This window comes from Lissotriton vulgaris, unplaced genomic scaffold (genome assembly GCF_964263255.1).
Source record: "Lissotriton vulgaris unplaced genomic scaffold, aLisVul1.2 SCAFFOLD_5993, whole genome shotgun sequence".
NCBI lineage: Eukaryota > Metazoa > Chordata > Amphibia > Caudata > Salamandridae > Lissotriton > Lissotriton vulgaris.
In genome coordinates, this window is record NW_028245798.1 from 79,682 (window position 1) to 100,906 (window position 21,225).

A 21,225-nucleotide genomic window follows, 5' to 3' on the forward strand; every position below is an offset into this window, starting at 1 on the left:
TAGGGCCACGTGTTTCAAGCTTTTTTGCAGTCACAAACGGGCCTATTCGCAAATTTCCAGTCACAGAACATTAATTATTTACCGTCTACAGAAGTGTAGCGATAATCCATTCACAAATGGAAAGGTGTCCCATCAGGACCCCTTTCCATCTAAGAATGTAAAAAAAAGTGTGTTTAAGAGGAGGCAGTGATCCAGGGAACCACTGTGTCTTCTTAGACAAACAAAAGAATCAAAAAGATATTTTTGTTTTAAATGCATTGCGGTTTCCTTTAAGGAAAACAGGTTGCACTCAAATAAAAAGACTGCTTTAACTTCTGTTCCTAATATTGATACATCTCGCCTTTAGAAACAATAGTTGAATGGGTGATCTAACTTCTGTAGGCATGTGCTAATTTGCACTGCTGTGCTATTCATCACAATATTTTATTTTCTAAAGTCATGCTGATTTTCTCCATTTCATTTTATGACAGTCATTGGTGCTTTGAAGTGGTAAAAATCAATGTTAATATTTTTTTTTCAAGTATAAACATTGCAAACCACTAACTGCCCCAAAAAATGGCAATGTGCAATGATGTGCCAAATGTAGCCATGGTGCAATTAAGCACAGAACAAAACAAAGTGTTACCACCCATTCATTTAATGTCACCCAGGTAAATTATGCATTGGTGACACATTATTGTAAGGTTTGGTTCATGTCACTTAAGTTTTAAATATACCTTGAGGTATATTTATTAAAACATTGGGCAGCGCAGCAAGTCACCTTGCTGTGCCGTACGGTAGGGAAAGGGCTGGAATGCACTGTATCTAAAATTATACCGTGTATTTCTGTGTTTTTTCCTGCGCTGATGCACAATGTGTTGCCTAGTGCCAAAGCAGGCACCCTTGCACCATGGTACAAAGGTGCCTACACTTAAAGCAGGGCTGTTTTTGTGCAGGAGGGGACACCTTCATGCACAAAAACAATCCTGAGAGGCATTTTCCTATTTCTATGTGTGCTGCAGAATGCAGCACAAAGGGAAAGCAATGTTTCTCCCCATTACAGCTCACCTGGGGAGACTTTGGGGCATATTATCAAGGGCCTTATCTCAGCTTTTTTGGCTTTAAAAGCCAAAAAAGCGGATATAATATTTTTGCCCTATTTACAAGGCGGTGCTAACATGCATTAGCGCATGTTAGCAACCGTTTTCCCGACTCCTCGCTCTGCATCTCTAATGAGATGCAAAGTGGGCATATCCCTCACGGAATACCATGTAAATTATCGCTATGTGCATATCGCAATATTTACAAGGCAGGCCCACAAAATGGTTAGCGATTTTAATATCCCTGGTAACCGCGTTTTTTGCCGAAAACTAACATCTGCTGAAAACCTGACTTACTTGCATTATCCTATGGCAGGTGGATCGTCAGGCTGAGTGCACCCTGGCCTATCAACAACGTTTTCGATAATCCTGTAGACTTTTCGCTGGATTTCTGGGGATATCCCCTCCTACAAAGCCACTATCGGTGGAATTTTATCACCCTAGAGAAACACGTTGTTAATAATGAGCTAACCGGGTGATAAATTCCAGCGATAGCCGGTGATAAATAAAAAAGCGCTAAGCGCGCAGTGCGATATTTATCGCCGTCTGTTGCTGATATGCCCCATAGAATTTTGATGCATTCCCAGGTCTACCAGTAATGGTACATCTGGGAATACACCAAAATCTATGGGTGGACACACCCACACTCCACCCATGGAATGCTTCCCTGGGGTAGAGAAATGCAATGCAGCGATTTGCGCTGTGCTGCGTTACTCTAGATTAATTTTAAGGGCGACGCAAGTCTTTGATAAATTTGGCCCAAAATGCAAAAGATTTTTTACGGTTTTAAAACCACAAAAATGAACCATCTTTAAAATGTAATACTGGCTTGTTTTAAGATAGTCACATTATTTTGCAATAAGGATTGAATGTTGAAGAACTTTCTACGTAATTCCTACGATTGATGTTTAACCTCGTCCTTTGTTTTTTATACATTTTTCTCACGTGTTTGTCAAAAAATAAGCACACAGTATTTATTTCTTATTTTTTGATAAAACAGAACCAATTTCTATTGCTAATGGTTTGTTCATAGGTTAAATATTTAATATGTATTATTCTATTGATCATATTTGTGTGAATGCACTGTGCTATATTGGATGAAGTGAGCCTTTCTTGTATTATGCTTTTGACTTAATTGCAACTTGTTAACAATGTTTTACTCGGCAGTGGGCCACAATATTTATCTAGATGATATTTATTCACTGCTCTTATTACCCACTGTGTGTTTCAACCATCAGATGCTATCCATAGCAATATCATTGTTTATAATTTATAACACTGTGTTTTATTATATTGTTGTTGTTATATTGTTTTTCTTTCTACCTTTCTTGGGCCATAATATACTTTTTCTTTATGTTTGCCTTTTAAGGCAACTTCACATACCCTAGAAGTGCCCTTATTTTCTTACTGTAAGAATTCTCTAATTTAAGGGTTCCCAGTGGTCAAGATTCCCATTGAATTCAGGGAATTTAGTGCAACATAAAATTTGAGTTTATTGATGCACTGGTTATTGTGTGTTCTACGAGATATCTAAACTTCGACTTCATTTTATATGAAGAAACCTTCAATATTACTTTATTTAACATTTTCTTATACACTTCTTTAGGTAGTTCAAAACCCTTATGTTTGTCTAACACATACGTTCATTAATGCCTTTCCCAAACACCTAGCTTAATCCACATTTTTCCTTTATAATATTCAATTTACTTTAAAATCTCTGGGAGTTTGAAATTAAGCATTTGATTATTAATTTTAGAACATGAAAACGCTTGTTCTCTCAATCGTGATAGGCTCATTGTTGACAAAAATATGTTTTCTGGTGCATAATGATTTAACGCTGTTAAAGCCAGACTTGAATTGAGGTGTGAGGAGAGCGAGAGAGACTTTTGTGCTAGGATAGTGTGGAAGTATGACAGAGTGCAACACAATGGGATAATGGGTGTACAATACCAGGAATATATCTGAGGTTTATAAAGGGAATTGGTACAAGTTGTGGTAATTTATGTCCACACAAAGAGAAGGGACTTGAGGGCATATTTACAAGGACGGAGTTAAAATTATCGCCGCTTTAGCGGCAGAAAACTGCAGCTAAAGCGGCGATAATGGGCTTGATAATAGGCTCTTGAGAATTCCTGAGAATTCCAATAGAAGCCCAAGTTTACACCCGTACATGGGCTTCTATTGGAATTCTCAAGAGCCTATTATTAAGCCCATTATCGCGGCTTTAGCTGCAGTTTCTTGCCGCTAAAGCGGCGATAATTTTAACTCCGTCCTTGTAAATAGGCCCCTAGGTAACCCTTCACCAGCATGGTGAATATGAGAGTAGAGGTTGTGGGGAAAAAGCAGAACTACCTCAGTAGAATAGGCTGCACGCGCTCTGACTGGTCAGGGAACCAAAATGCGGGGAAATAAGATGCTTTAGCATAAAAAAACACTTCTCTATTGAATTGAAATCATTTTGTCATTATATATTTTGTATTCTGGATCTAAAAGCGATTTCTAAGATAACCTACGACATTTTAAACACAGTGGCATCTACATCTTTTATAGAGTAGCTATTTAGTGGCAGTTTGACTCAGTCCACAGAAAGGACTTGATGAAGCCAAACAGATCAACAGCAACACTATGCTAGAAATGTATGCTTCCAAAGTTAAAGGTTTCTCTCTATCAAGTGTTAATCAATTTGCAATGAGTTTGCAAGTTGTCAAGCACTAAAGGGAGCTTTCTGATCCTGGGGCTCACTTTCAAAAAACTAAATTCACAGTGGAAGTCTGCCACACTTACAGGTTGATTCAAGGACAAATACCAGATAGGCATTCAGAAGACAGCTGCTAACCGTTATTTAGAGACATTACCTTGTCCAAATGAATGGCACTGGGGTCAAATGTGGCCAGCAAGATTGATATGAGACTAGGACTAAATACCTAGGAAGTTGGCCAGAGAACCAGGTATGTAGTTAAAATAGAAATAGGCAGTCTGAGGTATTAGATGCAATTCAGTATAGTACAACGTGTGTTGCAAACAGAGCCAAAGAGTAACTAATCCATGTGAACGGCTAGCCTCTGACTAACCACAAAGGTCAGACATCAAACGCGTCAGCCAAAAACACTTGGCCGACATCAAACAATAAGGAGTTGCTCACCACAGAGGCAGGCTTGAGAAAAGAAAATACAGATTTTCATCCAGAAGTAAATCAGTGGTGGAATCAGCATTAAAAACTGATTTTTAGTCATTTTTTATACATATAAAGGTCTTGCCATGCTTATGTAAGTAAACCGTGCTGCCTACTGCACTCCCAAATACCAATGGTGTGGTCTGAAATTGATTTTCAGAAGGAACCCGGATTCTCAGAGCCAATGCGAATAATCATTTGCAATGGCTTCAAAAGAAAGACATTTGTGTCCAGCAGCTGATGGTGTTCAAGGTTATCTGTCCTCAACCGTCAAGAATATTCAGAGTCCCAGGCAAAATATTAGTTTGCCATTTGGACATCCAGGTGAAGGGCAAAAGGTTAATGGCATCTCCCTGTAGAGTCTTTAATCCGGTTTGGGCCTGGAAAGGGCATTGTACCAGAACATCTGTCCTTCTGTCTGAACTCTGACCTTCTAGCTTTTACTTCATCCCTTTCTGTTAACCCACACCTACCTACTAAATATGATCCTAGACTGCATCGCAAGGATACTGCATCTACCCAATAATGTAATGCTTTTTAGGTACAGCTCCTTAGGCTAACTCATAGATCCATTGGCATTGCGGCCATCTTGTCTGATCTAGCACCCACACCGTGCATTCTGGTGGCTTAAGAGTGCCCTTGGGGTTTGGATTCTGTTGCACCTGGGATTTTAGCAAAGGCCCACAACAGTGAGAGCTCCTTTGTTGGTAAGAGGTCCAGGCTCTGGAACATGCTCCCTAAATATCAGCATCATCCTTCACTTGGTAGTGTATCTATCTCAGAGGCCTACTGGCATGAGCCATGTTAAGAGCTTGCTGCAGAGAGGCCTACAGAGCCACATGGTTCAGGCTTTGAACAATTTACTCTTTGATGGAAGTTTGTCTTTCTATTTATTATTTGAACTGAGGAACAGAATTCCAAACTAAGAGGCATATTTACTAGAAAAGAACGCAGCGCTTTGCTGGATGCCTTTTGCTATGCCAAGCTGCCTCATTAGGAAAGTGCAGGGATGCATTGTATTTACAGCAATACGATGCATCCCTGTGCTTTCCTCTGCTTTTGCGCACAATAGGCTGCCTAGCGCCAATGCAGGCACAGTTGTACCATGGTGAAAGGGTGCTTCCATTGCAGGGGTGAATGTTTTCATGCAGGAAATGCACAAAAATAATCATTGATGGCATTTTCCTGCTTCTATGTGTGCTGCAGAATGTAGTACAGATAGGAAGAGCAAAAAACGAGGAGAAATAAAGGCATTTCTTCTCGTTGTGCCACTTTAACGCCACCCCTGAGGAGTTATTAGAATCTGACGTATTTCCAGGTTTACAAAACCTTGTAAATCTGGGAATACTTCTGATTCCACGGGTGTTGCATGGGAACACCCACAGCGACACCCATGGAAGACCCCTTTCACGCAAAGTAATGCATGAAAGGGGGCCATATTTACAAGGCCATGAAAAGTCATGCAGGGTGACTTTATGTGGCCTTGTAAATATGTGCCAGCACACTGCGCCTCCGGAGCATCATAAAAGTGATGCTCTGCCAGCGTAAAAGTGCCACAGGGTCGTTGTAATATGCCTTTAAGTGTATAGACTCTGTCAGGTGCCTCATATGATAAATCAAATATGATCTCTTCAGTTGCCTTTCGAAGATTCACTCTTTCTTGCAATAGGTGGCCCACTATGCCATATGTGGTCTATGCTCTGGACTCAAACTTGGATGTAGTAAAATGCAGTAGCTTTAATTCATTCAAGGGACACTCAAATAATGACTAATTGATTGATTGACTTACTGATTAATTAACTGACAACAATTCTTGCGTAGGCTCTTTGATAGGAGCCCTGAAGAAGGCCCAAGATACTGCTGTTTCAATCATTGCTACTCTCGCATGTACTTTTCATTGATGAGCGTTCCTACCTCTTGGTCTGCTTCCAGGTTAATTTTGAATGGGTGTGCCTTTCCATCTTCCGTTACTTGTGGGGACCATATTCTACTTTCTGGCCTATAAATGGAGAAAAAGAGAACACACGTTTTGGTTGAGTCTTTCCTTTCATTTATTTTTAAAACAAAAGGCAAAATGTACTTTCTGAGAAGTATGTTAAGATCAATATTGAGAGTTGGACTGGACAGCGGAGGCCCTGCCTTCATGATTCAGCAAAGTAGTAGTTCCCTCCTAATTTAGAGAACCCTTAATGCCAACAGGGCACTTTCTGCTAAATGTTCTTCTGCAAAACTGGGTGCAAGGGTTTTCTTTTTTTTCAGAAATAAACCCCAACAGAATTTTGCGAAGCATGCATGATACTATGTTTTCTGAGTATGTTGACGAAACGTGTGTTTTTTTCTGGAGGGGCCAGCTCTGTAAGGCATGAAATAGGTTTGGGAGGCCTGCCTAAGACAGGGTGTGGCATCTGCCCTTGTGCCCGAAGTTCTAGGGCAGATGGAATGCCATGGCGAAGGGTTCCAACAAGGAAGCAAGCTGGGACACTTTTTTGGGAGTGTGTTGGGGTGTTTTACAGATGCCACTTGCTCCCCTGAACACTAAATGAGGCTCCACGTGTTCTAGCTCAGTTCTAGGCTGTTTTACAAAACTACCCTTGTCAGAACCACTTCGATGACAAAAAATGTTTAATGATTATTGTGGGTAGCATTTTACACAGTACAGCGTTTATTCTTTAAAGATCAGTGGTGTGGGTTTGCAACAGTGGAAACAGTGTGTCGTCACTTGTTTGCAAATACCCACTTTGGGGCATATGTATCAAATACTGTATTTGCGATTCTCAAATAGCGATTTTTTGAGAATCGCAACACAAGATGTAATAAAAAATTCGTAATTATTTTGTGATTCCTTGGTATTCCTTAATTGCGACTTTGCGAGTCACAATTAAAGAATGGCTTCCCATTCATTCCTATGGGCCTAAAGGCCCAAAGGAGTGAATGGGAAGACATTCGCAATTTGCAAGTACCCATTACGTACTCGCAAATTACGAATGCAATTTCAAGCGTGCAAGGGTGTCATAAGGACACCCTGATGCACCCCTGAAATGAGCATGTGTGCACATGTGGTGCACATACATGCCCTAAGAGCATGTATGTGTGCCACATGGCACTTTGAAAAAAGCAAAAAAGTGCTTTTTTTCAAAGAATTCGCAATTTACCTCTAACTGTCAGTTGCTGGTAATTTACGATTTCTTATGCCAAATTTGCACAACTTAAGTGCTTTCTACATCACATTCAAGGAATCAAAATTTGCGATGCCTTAAATGCAATGCAAAATAGAGAATCGTAAATTTTGCAATTCTCTAATTTGCAATGCCCTTTTGGGATGATACATCCCAAAAGGCCTTTGCCTGTTCACAAACAGGCCGATTCAGATAATCGGCCCGTTTGTGAATGGGAAAAGGGCTTGATACATATGCCCCTAAGTTATATCTCACAAGAGTTGAACGGAATTACCCAGCTGCTCCCCTCACAGGCCCCTGGGAACACCCAGAAATGTAAAGTAGGCTTAAAAATACACGTGCTTAAGTCAACGCAAATGAGCAATTTACACAAGCACATTTGAAACCTAATAAGTTTCATGAACTTTTCCCCACATATTTTAAGTAAGTGTTTTTGTGTGTTTCTGACTTTTTAAAACCAAAGGGGATGATGGTCGGAGTGTTGAACATTGCAAGCGCTCACCCCCAGTTAACTGATCTGGGTTTAATTCATCATCATTCTTTAGCTCACTCCGCCACCCCAGTTCAGACATGGCCATATTCAAACTTTGCAGTTCGGGCTGGACTGTTCCCATGAGGCACAGGGTCAGACTGATTTGCATATGGTCAAGTCTGAACCGGGGTGGCGGAGTGAGCTAAAGAATGATGATGAATTAAACCCAGATCAGTTGACTGTGGGTGAGTGCTTGCAATGTTCAACACTCCGTCCATCATCCCCTTTAATTTTGCTTTCTGACTTTTTAATTAAACATTTTTATTGTGATTAGTGTTGTTCCAGGTCTGCCTGCTGTTACGTTTGTTTTGTAATTCTTTTTTCTCCTAATGTTGGGTGGCTATTCTCTATGTGCTGCTCTTATTTTTAACATCTCTCTACAGTGCATAGTTATCCCTTTGGGGGGGTAAGGTGCGTTTACCCAAATAATAAAAAATACAAAGTAATAATCAACAAAATATTCCTTTACCTCTCCTTTCTGTCCTGTGTTACTGTGAAGAGGTGCCTCATTTAATTCTTAATTGGACTTGGGTCAGGCACCAAAGAAGGGGCACACTTCATCCTTTCATTGGCAAAACATAAAATCCAGCAGCCATTACTGCCTGGCCTGCCCCATCTCTGGCAACCCTCTGTATCTGGCAAGCTTGAGCAGCCGGTATTATCATGCTGACATGGCCACTTGTTCCACGACACCAGCGACTGCCGGCTGTATCATCAACCTTTGTTATTCATCTTCAAAAGGTCTGGGGCTTCTCTGAGGGAGACCTGTTTGTGCTGCACCTTTACTTGCCATATTTAACAGTAGGAAAAAGCAGAGGCTTTCAAGGAAGAAATCCATGCACTTCTTTACCCCAAGGATCACGGGAATCCTATGTTTCCCTTTTATAGGTCTGAACCCCAAACCTCCTTCAGGACCCTCCCTAGCTGCCTTCGATTTGTCTTGTTTGGGGGTGGGCTCACAACCCTGCCCTCATTTCTCACCTCCTTTCCTAATTCTTTATCCTCTACTCCAGGTAGTTTCTCTCTCCCTCTCTTTAAGTTATTTTTTGCTTTTCGACCGCCCTCTTCTCCTGCTACCTCTGTCTACGCTCCAGTACTTTTAACCTATCATTTCCTTATTGCCTCAGCCCCTAATACTATCTTAATGCTTCCACTCCTACATATACTATACCTCTTTCCTTCTACCAGTCTATTTCTTAGTACTTGTACCTTTAACTATAGCCTCCTACCGCGTAAGTCTATACCTTAGGACTGGTAACCCTAGCTATACTCTAGTAACTCTCCACCACATATACCCTAGTGCCTCCAACTCTACTACTATCTATACCTTCACACCTCTCTTCCCCTCTCCCCTTCCTTATACTCTAATACCTCCTACCTTTCTTATACTCTCGTACCTGTGCCATAACCTATACCCTAGTGTCTCCACCCTTACCTAATGTCTAATACCTGTCCACCTATCTATACCTTGGTACCTCTTCACTCCCAACTATTCATGACTCCTGCCCCTTTTCCCTCCTTACCTATTGTCTTGCTCTGTGTCCCTTTTTCTGGTAGATATATTTAAATTTTTTCACATTTCTCAAGGAAATGATTCTCCACATTTTGGAAATGTAATCAAATGTTTCACTAGCGTGTGATTGATGTACTCCATTGTGGTGACGGCTTCAAATGACAGACGGAGCCGTCACGTGTGTGAACAGAAGTATTTATTTAGCACAAGTACAACACCTGCGACCTCAGCCACAGCCTCTCGGTAACGCTGTCACGCCTCAGTGTCCCCGGCGCTCGCCTTGGAACGTTGGTCGTGGTGACATTCTAAGTGATGTCACCGCGAGCAGCACCATCACACGCGGAGCCGCCGGGGGGGACAAAGAGGGAGATACCACACATCCCCCTTCCATGCAGAAATTGAAAACATTATAAAGCAATGTGCAGAAACCAGAAATAGGTTAAGACCTTACATTAGGTAGAATGGCAATAGTTACATCATTACATATTGATCAAAACGCCTGGGAGGTCTGGTCACTCTCCTGTTGGGCCTGTGGCCCGGATGGGAAACACCTGACGGTCTCCTGACAGTGAAACCACTATCCCTCCTAGGACCACTCTCCCCCCCCCCTTGCACCTTCTGGGACCTCTACAGGAGGGTGGTACTTTACAACTCTCCCTAGGTTCCATATTTTCCCTTCTTGGGTTTTGACTGCATTCTTGAAAAGTTTAGTGATTTTCGTGGGACTGCTGTACTCTGACCAGCTTGCCTTCCCTGTGGGAGCTTTGATCTTGATATTGTCACCTACTTTGAACTCAACCTCCCGTGTGGCCTTGCGTTGGTCGTAACCTTCCTTCCTCACCTTCATGGCTTGTTCATGTTTCCCCAGGCTATCCTTTTCTTTGGTTCGGTCCGACCACCCCTTTTGCCATTCCATCCACCCCGGGGTAAGCTTAGTGTTGGGTGTCCTTGCACGGAGCAATTCGAACGGGGTGGCACCCGTTGTCTGATGCGGCGTGAACCGGTACGCTTCCAGGCGCCTCCACACCTCTTCTTTCCAACTTATGACACTGGCTTTGGCCAGCTGGATGCTCTCCTTGATGGTTTTGTTAAAGCGTTCGACCATGCCATTGGTTTCTGGGTGGTATAATGCGCATCGCTTGTGTCTGATGCCTTTTTCTTCTAGGAAGTCTTCCATCTCTTTCGAGCATAGTTGCACTCCGTTGTCAGTGAGTATGTTGCTGGGGAGGCCCTCTCGGATGAATACCTCCTGTAAGAATCCGATGACAGTCTTGGTCGTGACTTCACTGACGAGTTTTATCTCTGGCCACCGAGAATACAAATCTACGAGCACTAGAATGTAAGGTGTCCGCAGCTCCCCAGTCATTGGGCCCACGATGTCCAAAGCCAGCTCGTCCCAAGGTCCTGACGGGGGCGGCCTACATACCATGGGTGGTGTCTGTTGCTTCAAGACCTTGTCACTATTGCAGCACGGGATGCACTCCCTGATTCTCCTTTCGGTGACCAGGTCCATGTTCGGCCACCAGTAGCTCTCCCTGAGCCTTTGCTTGGTTTTGGTGATGCCCAAGTGCCCTTCGTGGGCTATCTCGATCAGGTTGTCTCTCACAGACGCTGGTGGCACGAGCCTTGTTCCCCTGAACAGGCATCCGTCAACAATAGTTAACTCGTCCTTGACAGCCAGGAAAGGCCGTAGGTCTTCATCTTGTTTGTCACTGTGCTTCCAACCATCCCTCACTCTTCTGCAAATTTCTTCCATTGTCTTGTCCTCTTCCTGTGCCTTTCTCCACGTTTCTTCACCCAACGCCTTCTGAATGGTGCAGACATTCTCAACCATGTATCCCTCTTCTTCTTCATCAGTTTTTTCTCGCATTTCACTTGCTTCTACACCGCTGACGAGTCTGGACAGGCAGTCAGCTGCAAGGTTTTGCGTTCCTGGGACGTACTCAACATGGAATGTGTACTCCTGGAGGCTGACCACCCAACGCCTTATCCTGCTGGAGATGGCATCCAAACCCTTTTTACTGAACACTTCTACCAACGGTTTGTGGTCGGTTCGGAGGGTGAACTGCGTACCCCACAGGAAGTCTCTGAATTTTCCTACAGCCCATGATACCGCCAATGCCTCTTTTTCGATAACTGAGTAGTTGTTCTCAGACTTCTGGAGTGACCTCGAGGCGAAGGCTACAGTCTCTTCTCCTTCCTCGCCTTTCTGGGTGAGTACAGCTCCCAACCCTTTTGCACTTGCATCAGTGGTGAGGATCGTTGCCCGGCCGGGCAGGTACGACTTCAAACTAGGGGCTTCTGCAAGAGCCCTCCTCACATCCTCGAACTCGCTCTGGCATTCCTGGCTCCATTTGAATTCGTTATCCTTTTTTAGCAGTAGCCTGATGGCGTAAGTCCTGCCTGCCAAGTTTCTTATGAACTTTCCATAGAACTCCAACATCCCCATGAACGATTTGATCTCGTCTTTGCTTTTGGGGGGTGACAGGTTCACGATGGTGTTTTGCAGTTCTGCCTTAGGACGTATGCCTTCTGTTGTTATCTTGTGACCCAGGAAATCCAACTCAGCACAACTGAAGACACATTTGTTCTTCTTTACGGTAAGGCCTTGGGACAAGAACCTCCTCAGCACACATCTCAGTCTCTCATCATGCTCAACTTGGTTCTTAGCGAAGACAAGCACGTCATCCTGGTAACACATGACGCCTGGGATGCCTTTCAGGATGTTGCCCATGATTCTTTGGAACACGGCAGCCGCCGAGACCAAACCGAACGGCATCCTTTAAAACTTGTAAGCGCCTATAGGTGTCACAAAAGCAGTGAGTTCCTGAGACTCCTCATGAAGTTTTATCTGGAAATAGGCCGAGGTGAGATCAAGGGTGGAGAACACCCTGGCACCCTCCAGCATGCTCATCATCTGGGTGATGTTCGGCAAGGGGTATCGGTCAACGACGACCTCTTTGTTGAGGGCCCTCAAATCAATGCAGAGCCGGACTGACCCATCCTTCTTCTTCGCTGCCACGATGGGCGCCAACCATTCGGTCGCTTCCACAGGTTCAATGACTCCAGCCTTACACAGTTTCTCCAATTCGGATCTGACCTCTTCCTGAATTGCTATTGGGAGTCTTCTAACTTTTGCCACAACAGGCTTGGCATTCATCTTCAATTTTATTTTGTGACAGTAGTTCTTCAAACATCCAAGCCCTTCCCTAAACACCTCTTCAAATTCTTTGGTGATGTCTGACTCACATTCTTGTATCTCCTGTATCAAAATCTGGGGATTGCTGTTGGGATTGAGATACACACCCAAACCCTTCTGAGCTCGCCACCCCAAGATGTTGTCTCCTACAGTGGATACATATACTTTAGACACAGTAGTCCTGTTCCTGTACTCAATTTTGCTCAGAAAGTACCCTTTCATGGAGATGGGGCGCCCCGCGTACCCTCCTGGCCTCAGGTCTAACCTCTTCAAGATTATCTTTCCTTTAGACACACGCGAGAATTCCTTGGCATTAATAATAGTTATTCTGGAACAGGAGTCAAACAATGCTTCTAGGTCAACCTCTCCTACTCTTATGGTGTCTTTGGGACTATCGACTTGATCTTCGTCACCCTGTGCTGTAATTTCTGCACACATTGGGCTTCTGGATCCAGGCGCCTTCAACTCTTTTACTTGCACCACAAACTCGTCGCACACCACATTCGTTCTGTCTCTACTCTGTCTACTGGCCCCCTGCCCACTCTTGCAGTATTGCTTAAAATGGCCTTTCTTACCACACTTGTTACATGTGAATCTGAGGGCGGGACACTCCTTGTCGTTGGCTAAGTGCCCTTGTTTGCCACACCTGTAGCAGGTACCTTTGAATAAACCTCCTGGCCTGCCTTCCTTCTGTTCCTTGCCCACTGCCTTCTGACCTTTAACTACAGACACAGTTTCGCATTCGGACACCACCTCACTGACATTGACCTTGTCATCGTTCTTCTTCTCCCCTGCATCTTGCTTAATCTCCTTGACGCACTGCAACATGTGCTCTACCTGCTTGGCTATGATGAGAACTTCTCTCAACGGCGGGTCATCTTTAAGCCATAGCTCTTCACGCACTCGTTCCATCCTGCAGGTCAAGACAAACTGGTCCCTAATTCTCTCCTCACTCGCTCCCCCAAACTTGCACGTGGCGGCCAATTTTCTCAATTCAGACACAAAATCTTCTATAGACTCTCCTTCCTTCTGTGCTCTTTTCCCAAAGTGGTACCTCTCCATGATTGTGCTTGTCTTAGGGAGGTAGTGCAGATCTAACTTCTTTAGGCTAATTTCAAACTCATTCAGCCCTCTTGCCTCCTGTGCCCCTAAATCCGGGAGATGGTCTAGAACTTCCTCCCCTTCTGCGCCCAGATAATAAGCGAACAAAGCAACTTTCCTTTCTAACCCTAAGTTAGGCCCACACACAGTAGCGTAATTTAAAAAAACTTTCTTCCATTTTTTCCATAAGATGGTGGGGTCACCTGGGTTTGTTAAGAAAAAGGGTGGAGGGGTTACACTTTGCATGTTTCAATCCACAACAGTCTCAGAATGAGATAGGACTCTGGAAGCCTGCACCAACCCCCCTCGTGAGACTCAGAGAGGTGGAACTATCAGCCTGTACTAAGAAGGTATGCCTGGAAATACTGCTAGGGGCCCTTAAATACTTGAGCTTCAGAAGTTATTTACCATATGGAAAGGCCAGCAATGGGGAGGTGAAAGACCCAATTACAAAACGACTACACTCCCCTTATTTGTACAGACATTCACTCTGGGGCAGAATGTGCCCTGCGCTAAGTCTGCCCTAAGAAAAGTCAACGTTTTGCTAAGGTGCAGTTCTCTTTTCTTAATGACATCGGTCAGGACTGGACTCCAGGGGCCTCATAAGTTGTCCATTCACATCCATATGCGTCTGCTCAATGGGGCCAAAATCGCCAACAGTTCTTTACAAGCGCAGGAAAATCCTCCGACAAACCACAGGCGGCGCGCTTAGTTCAACAAACACAGCTCCCCTGTCGCTCCCTGAGGCGCCTGTCAACAGTGGTGTGAGAGGATGATGCCAGACCCAAGCGCTAGCGGCGGAACCTCCTTGATCCAGCAGGGTCACAGCATGAAGAGTTCCTCACCAAACAACAGCTGCACGCAAAGCAATCCTTTAACCCACGCAGTCGTGGTATGCTCTGACTCTTTTCAATGTGGTACAGTTCGAGTCTCTTCACGTTGTTACACTATGCTTAGACTCGCAAAAGCAGTGCATGAGCCACTTTATTTCTGCACTGTTCCTGTCAACGCCTTGGCCGACCACTCACAGAGCCATAGAAGCAGTACAAAGTTCAGATTTTACTCTTTTCCGATTGCGACACAGCGCACCTGCGTTTAGACTGCGCGCTGGTCAGGTTCTCACACAAACCGGGCTTCTCTCCCACTTTGGCAGCTGTCAAAACGTAGCTCGTCAGGGTCTGGGGTAGCGCGCAGGGCTGGCACACAGGCGTACTTCACGTCTAGGGGTTACACACCAACCTGGAGGTGTCTTCACACATACTTCGCACCTTCTTTGTGTGTTCGACAAACACCATTGACGCTGACTCTTATGGTGTCTTTGGGAAGATACTTATATGCGCGCAGGAGTGGCAGACACGCGTTACCTTACTTCAGAGAGGTGATTGCGAGATGAAGGGTAAACGCCGACCCGTGGTCGCTCCTGCATGTACTTTTCCAGGCACCGTTCCTTCCTTGCCTCTCCTTCTTCCCTGGGCTGTGAGCTCACTGCGCTGCCGTCTTCGTTACCACAGCAACTCGAAACTCCTCCAGTCAGCCGGCTGCTTAACACGAGTCAGCTGTTTCTCACCGGCGTGTTGAGGTCGCAGAAGGTCACCCTCGTCGCCAGTGTGGTGATGGTTTCAAATGACAGATGGAGCCGTCACGTGTGTGAACAGAAGTACTTATTTAGCACAAGTACAACACCTGCGACCTCAGCCACAGCCTCTCGGTAACGCTGTCACGCCTCAGTGTCCCCGGCGCTCGCCTTGGAACGCTGGTCGCGGTGACATTCTAAGTGATGTCACCGCGAGCAGCACCATCACACGCGGAGCCGCCGGGGGGGACAAAGAGGGAGATACCACATCCATTTTGTTTATTTGTATTGAGTAAGAGTGATGTAGTTTAGCTTGTACCTGATCAGAATTCCATGTTGGCACCTGTGGTAAATATGGACAATGTCTTATCAGAGCTATTTCAACAAGGAATGAGTTATTGTACACACACATGTATTAACTGAGCTGAGTTGTTGCTTTAACTATAGAATCTCAGTCAGGACAAACCCTTTAATTTGTTAGTTACTAAAGAATAACATAGTAAAATATGTCAAGGTATAGTCGCTGCCGAGACTTCCACAAAGTTCCTCATCTATGTTTTGAGTGGACAAATATTAATTTGTGGAAAAAAACTGTTATTGTCACAATACTTCTTTGCCTTATCTCTTTTAAGATGGACCTGGATGTTACGGCCTTTGACGTATCATTGGGTATTTCTGATCAGGCGATGCTTCTTCGTCATTTCTAGGAGGATGCAGTTACCCTCTCTTTGCATCTGGTGAGCATAGTAAGATATTTATTGGACTATGAAAAAAGTCCTTCACCTGCAGACCGGCATGTGTTCATTAGCTCATATGTGAGTCAGAAGTCTTTTAGGCCCAATTACTTCTACAACCCAAGAAGGTGGATGAGATTGGTAAGGCACAAGAAGGTGGGAGTTGTTCGAAGTTCTACCTGTGGTCACTCAACATGACGGGCCATGGCTTGCAAGGCTTTATCCTCATGAGGTAGTATAAGTGGTATTAGGAAAGCAACTGGCTGGTAAATCCTAGCTATGTTTTCTACCTTCCACCCATACACCTGTAAATCATTTGTTTTGCCATGCAGCTCAAAGGCATTAAACAAGTTCTGTCCTCCATCTCTCGCCTCACAAGGGTAACCATAATTTATTGCTGAACTATGCAAATAAATAATTATAATTGCTGATAACCTGAAGGATTTAAACCTACCTGTGCCATAAAAAAGTTCCCTAGGAAACTGATGTTGAGCATACCTGCAGTGTATTAAAGTGTACTCGGAAACTGTCTAGATGGCATTATATATATTACTGCATTGTGGAAGGTGGATGGGATTTTTCATGTGCTCAGGAATCTGCAACTAGAATAAGATTGCATAGCAAGTGTGATCCTACAGCTCAGCCACCACTAGGACCAACCATAACCATTTATGAGTGGGCTGGAGATACTAACAATCTACCTAACTGAGGACCTCCAGTACCCCACAAACTCCTATCATTTGCAGCCATTCTTGGATCACGGTCAAACTGTCCTGCCATTGCCACACTGCCATGCTTCAAGCAAATGTAAATGTAAATGTAAGTGGAATGGCCGTCACGTCTAAGAAGTCCCCAGCTGACCCACATAGATCAGACAGCCAGGGCGCCGTATTATTAATGCAATTGAAGGCATGCAATGGAACGCAGCTGGTTAGGGTAGCAGCAAGCATCCCCAGACCCTCCTTTCCCTTTGCCAATGCTCCACAAAAGATGCAGTGATGCAGAAAATGTACACCAGTCCGATGGTGGTAGACACTATTCCCTTCCTTCAGGAATCTGTATACGTGTGTGCCTATTTTACAATGGGAATACACAATGTGTGTTTTTATTTATGGGGATTCCATTATTTGCATGGAGAATTATAGATATTTGGTCCACCAACATTTAAATCACCATTGTTGTCGTTTAACAGCTGTTGTCACTACCTATACAATTTTTTTTACTTGTTTCCTTGTGTAGACTATTTCAATCTCGATATTAGTGTGACTAGGGGTTTTGGTAATTCCAGAGAAGGAGAAATAACAGGGAGTACATGTTTTTTGGACATAACATGTGGGATTGGTGTTTCTCGTCCGATTTCCACGTTTTCCTACAGAGTTTGATACGGAGATTATGGTAGCTTTCAGCAGTCAAAATCAAATCGACATGTGAAAAGCCAAAACAATTCCAATAGACCCCGTAGGTCCAGTTACTTGACTCATTGGTATATTTGAGTCACTCCTAACCAAGGACTTCATAGGCTGATTGACTTTGCTGTCGCACTGGCAGGTTGATCTCCGGTCTAGAGGTTGGTCCTTTACAGCTTCCATGCCTTCTATTTCACAGCATATGATGTCTGCTTTGCTAGTGTTCTGACTCACAAGAGGATTATCCCACTCATTGTGTGCTGAGTAGATTCTTTACTCTCAGCTCTGAGGAATTGGTATTGTCTGATTAGTTATGAAGCAATGAGGGACTGCTATGTGTGACATTTTCAGAATTTCAGTGTAATTATGAGTGACATTTCAAAGACTATGGGTGACACTTTCTGACGAGTAAAACCAAACAATGAAGTGCACGGAAATATATAAATATCAGAAATTACACCAATTTAAGCAATGAGAAGCTCTGAAAACTACTTGAAACTGCTACAAAGCCCCTGAAAAGGAATGTGAAGAGTAGGTTTATAATTAACTAAATTAGGTGTCAGCAGCCTTGGGAGACTTGGGTTAGGGTTTCTTCAAATGAAAGCCTTGCGGTTCCAGGCCTCGGAGCTCCAAATAGTGCTGCACTGCCGCTTAGGCCCTCCCGTGTCCTAGCAGGATTCAAATCGCCTGTGAGCTCCAAATGGATCAAACTAGAATCACAAAGGCCCAAAGAGGATCTGAGAAGACCCAGGCTAATATCACGTGGACACTTTGAGAGCATGTGTCTGTTAGTCTCGTTTTTCGTCTCTATATGATGCCACTAGAATGTGCGTGCCAGACACATCGGTGAGTGTGCGATAGTGGCTGACATGAGGTTAATGCCCCTCACCAAGGCCATTAAATGTGCATAAGCAGGTGGGTACATTACAACCTAACCGCGAGATCAGTCGTGTGAGGCTGACTACTAAACATCATTTATCTGTCTTAATTGTTTTAAGTGTCACACACTTCATGACTGCAGAATGTTTCAAGCAGTTCTCAAATAAATAAACATAAAGGCAAACCGTCACGTCTGGAGAGTCCCCAGGTGACCCACATAGATCAGACAGCCAGGGCGCCGTATTATTAATGGCGCCCAAATCTCTCAACGGCCATTCCTCAGGGCCAGTCCTATATAGTTGCTCCAGTCGGGCCACTGCCATTAAGAGTCACCCCTCTCATAAATGGGAGCTGGCAGGGGGTATCATAGAGAGAAAGGCCTATTCTCAGGTACCCATTGGGATGTGGAATAGCTTTGGGCAGTAATAGCTGGGGCATGAAGGGGGGCCTCAGAGCATAGCGAGAAACAGAAGTCAGGCCACCGGCCCCCAGCAGGGCCACCAGAATGCCAGAGGGGAAGCAGGCCACCTTCAAGCCTCAACAGCAGGCTGATCCGAGCACCAGACGTGGTGGGTGCACTAAGGGAGGCATATCAGGAAGTGGCTGCAAGTAGATAGCAGAGCCGCCTGGTACCCTGTGGCAGAGTACCAGTGTGGTGTAAGGGAGGGAGGCAGGTGGTTGCTCACTCACCAGAGATCCCGCACAACTGGCAGCAGGGGCCCATCGGCCTGAGCATCCCCCAGCAGCTGCAAAGCCCGATAAGTGAGAGCGGCTGTAAGCAGGAGGAAAGGAGGCGCCCAAGAGTACAAACACACCGCCAAAGACCCGGCTGCTTCTCCGTGCAATGAGTCTCAGGCACAGCAGCAGCAGAGGAACAGTGGTGTACTCTGGGCTAAGCAGCCACCACGGTCCATGAGGTTGGGGTCCGGTCCAGTAGCCGGTCTAGTAGTCGTTCTCTCCTTCATGGTGTATTCAATCAGTAATGGCTTTTAGGAAAGGGCTCAAAACCTGGCTTTTTACTTCTTAGTTTTTTTTTGGCCTTGTCTGGTTTCCTTTCTCCGCCTCTTTATTTGCTTTTCCTGTTATGTTATGAGTTTAGTGTGCAATTCAAAGCGTCGGGACACTCTTTCGAGTAGCCGTACGCTATATAAAACCCCGGTATAACATAACATAACATAACATAACAATGCAGCATGAATCTTATTGTTGCATTGTAGCAGTTAGAGCTGCAGAGCAGCTCAGCCACTCCCCAAGTCTGCAGGGAGCAGCGTGCAGGACGCGCTGCCGACTCCAGCTTTAGTTTCAATCAGCATTAATGGTGCATGATTAGCAGCGCTAGGACTTCACAGTCCAGGAGGCGCTATGCCTATTATGCATGACTTGGCACTTCAGTGCGGTATGCGGACCACCACACTGAAATGCGTTAGTCTAACGCCTGATGCGTGGTACTTGGCAGGGCTTCGGTAACAGGAGTTACTAGCCCCATCAGGATTGTATAGTTCTAGAATTCACCTGGGAACTAAGTTTCTGTGTGAAACTCTGGGAGAAAACATGCAGGAATTATTGTGGAACACTGATCCCTGCACGTCATTTCCCCAAAACCTACAGTGTGGAGTTTTTATATCCCACACTTCGGGCCGAAATACACCCCAACTTTAATGAGCCCCTATGTCTTTAACAAACCTCGGTTTTCCTCCATAACTTGATTGTGATATTTTAGTAACCGAATAATGGATTGCTACCTTATACTTTAGGATTACGTTACCTCTCGATCTTGAGACAAAGCTGATGGGTCGCTGCTTTGATCCTGTCCTGTGCTTCTGCATGTGTCATGTTAGCTGTATTAAAGCCATCGATGGAGAGGATGACGTCACCGGGGCACAGGTTTGCTGCAGAGGACTTGCTCCCTGGAGTAATCTGAAAGAAATATTGACGCCATTAGATAGGCAGTTTTAAAAATAATGCAATAGTTACTTATTGCACATGTATACAGTACAGATCAATGAACTGCTGCTTCTTTTGCTCCATCAATAACAAATGTGTTGAATTTCATTTCTCATTATAGACAAAACACACGCTACAGCTTGAATTGTGTGAATTATATTAAACATGAATTTTCATGACTTCCGAAAGAGTTGGGAAAAGTGCATTCGAAAGAAATGAAAGCACAATTCCTGAATTCAAGGCAGGCAGCCACTGAACTACTGAGTTGATGTGTATAAAGGGTGCTAAAAATATAAAACTGGTTTTAGTTTACAGAAGGTGTGTTTTTTTGGTGCACAAGGGAGCTGAACAATGTTGTCACGGGCCGAAATGAGATGCTCTTCTGTTGCAACTCAAGAGCAGGGGAATCAGAGTGAATTTTCTTCTTTTTGTGTTTATGGAGAATCGGTGTAAGAACATTTACCACAAAGAGATTGATTACATGTACTCCCCTTCAGTGTTGGGGTTGGACAAATTGTCATGGGGAATGTTCCTGAAAACCAAGAACTCATAACAGAATACCTGACCACCACCCAATGACCACTGTGTCCCTATGCCCTGTCAGTCAGTTTGACTCGAGTCTGGTGTGTGTTTATTTATAGTGTCTCAGAGTCTGTAGGCGTGCAAACCTTACAGAGCGTACCATTCTGTACGCGCCAACGACAGGACCAGGAGTGGTATAGTCCCTATCGAACTTTGGTGCTCCCCGCTGGTTCCGTCTCTCTATTAATTAAGTCTTACACATGGAATATTGGAGTGGTAGAAATACTACTTAAAGAATGACAGAGAAGGACTAAAGATTAAAGAGTTTTGTAAAGAATATCATATGTGTAAACTGGGCCATCAATCAGTTAGTCCAATATGGATACAAATCATAA

At 44.3% G+C, this 21,225-nt stretch overlaps 1 protein-coding gene across 2 annotated transcripts in view; it reads right to left on the bottom strand.

Annotated features, from left to right (window-relative positions):
- The window catches only part of LOC147666291 (PDZ and LIM domain protein 3-like), a 92,300-nt gene extending 72,017 nt beyond the window's left edge, over positions 1–20,283 (bottom strand). For both annotated transcript variants that reach the window (XM_086949153.1, XM_086949154.1), the window contains exons 1-2: positions 20,130–20,283; positions 6,166–6,250 (exon numbers count right to left, since the gene is read on the bottom strand). In XM_086949153.1, coding sequence (XP_086805279.1) covers positions 6,166–6,250; positions 20,130–20,197 — 153 coding nt within the window. In that variant the 5' untranslated portion in view covers positions 20,198–20,283. The remainder of the gene's footprint in view (positions 1–6,165; positions 6,251–20,129) is intronic.
- Between the last annotated feature and the right edge of the window lie 942 nt (positions 20,284–21,225).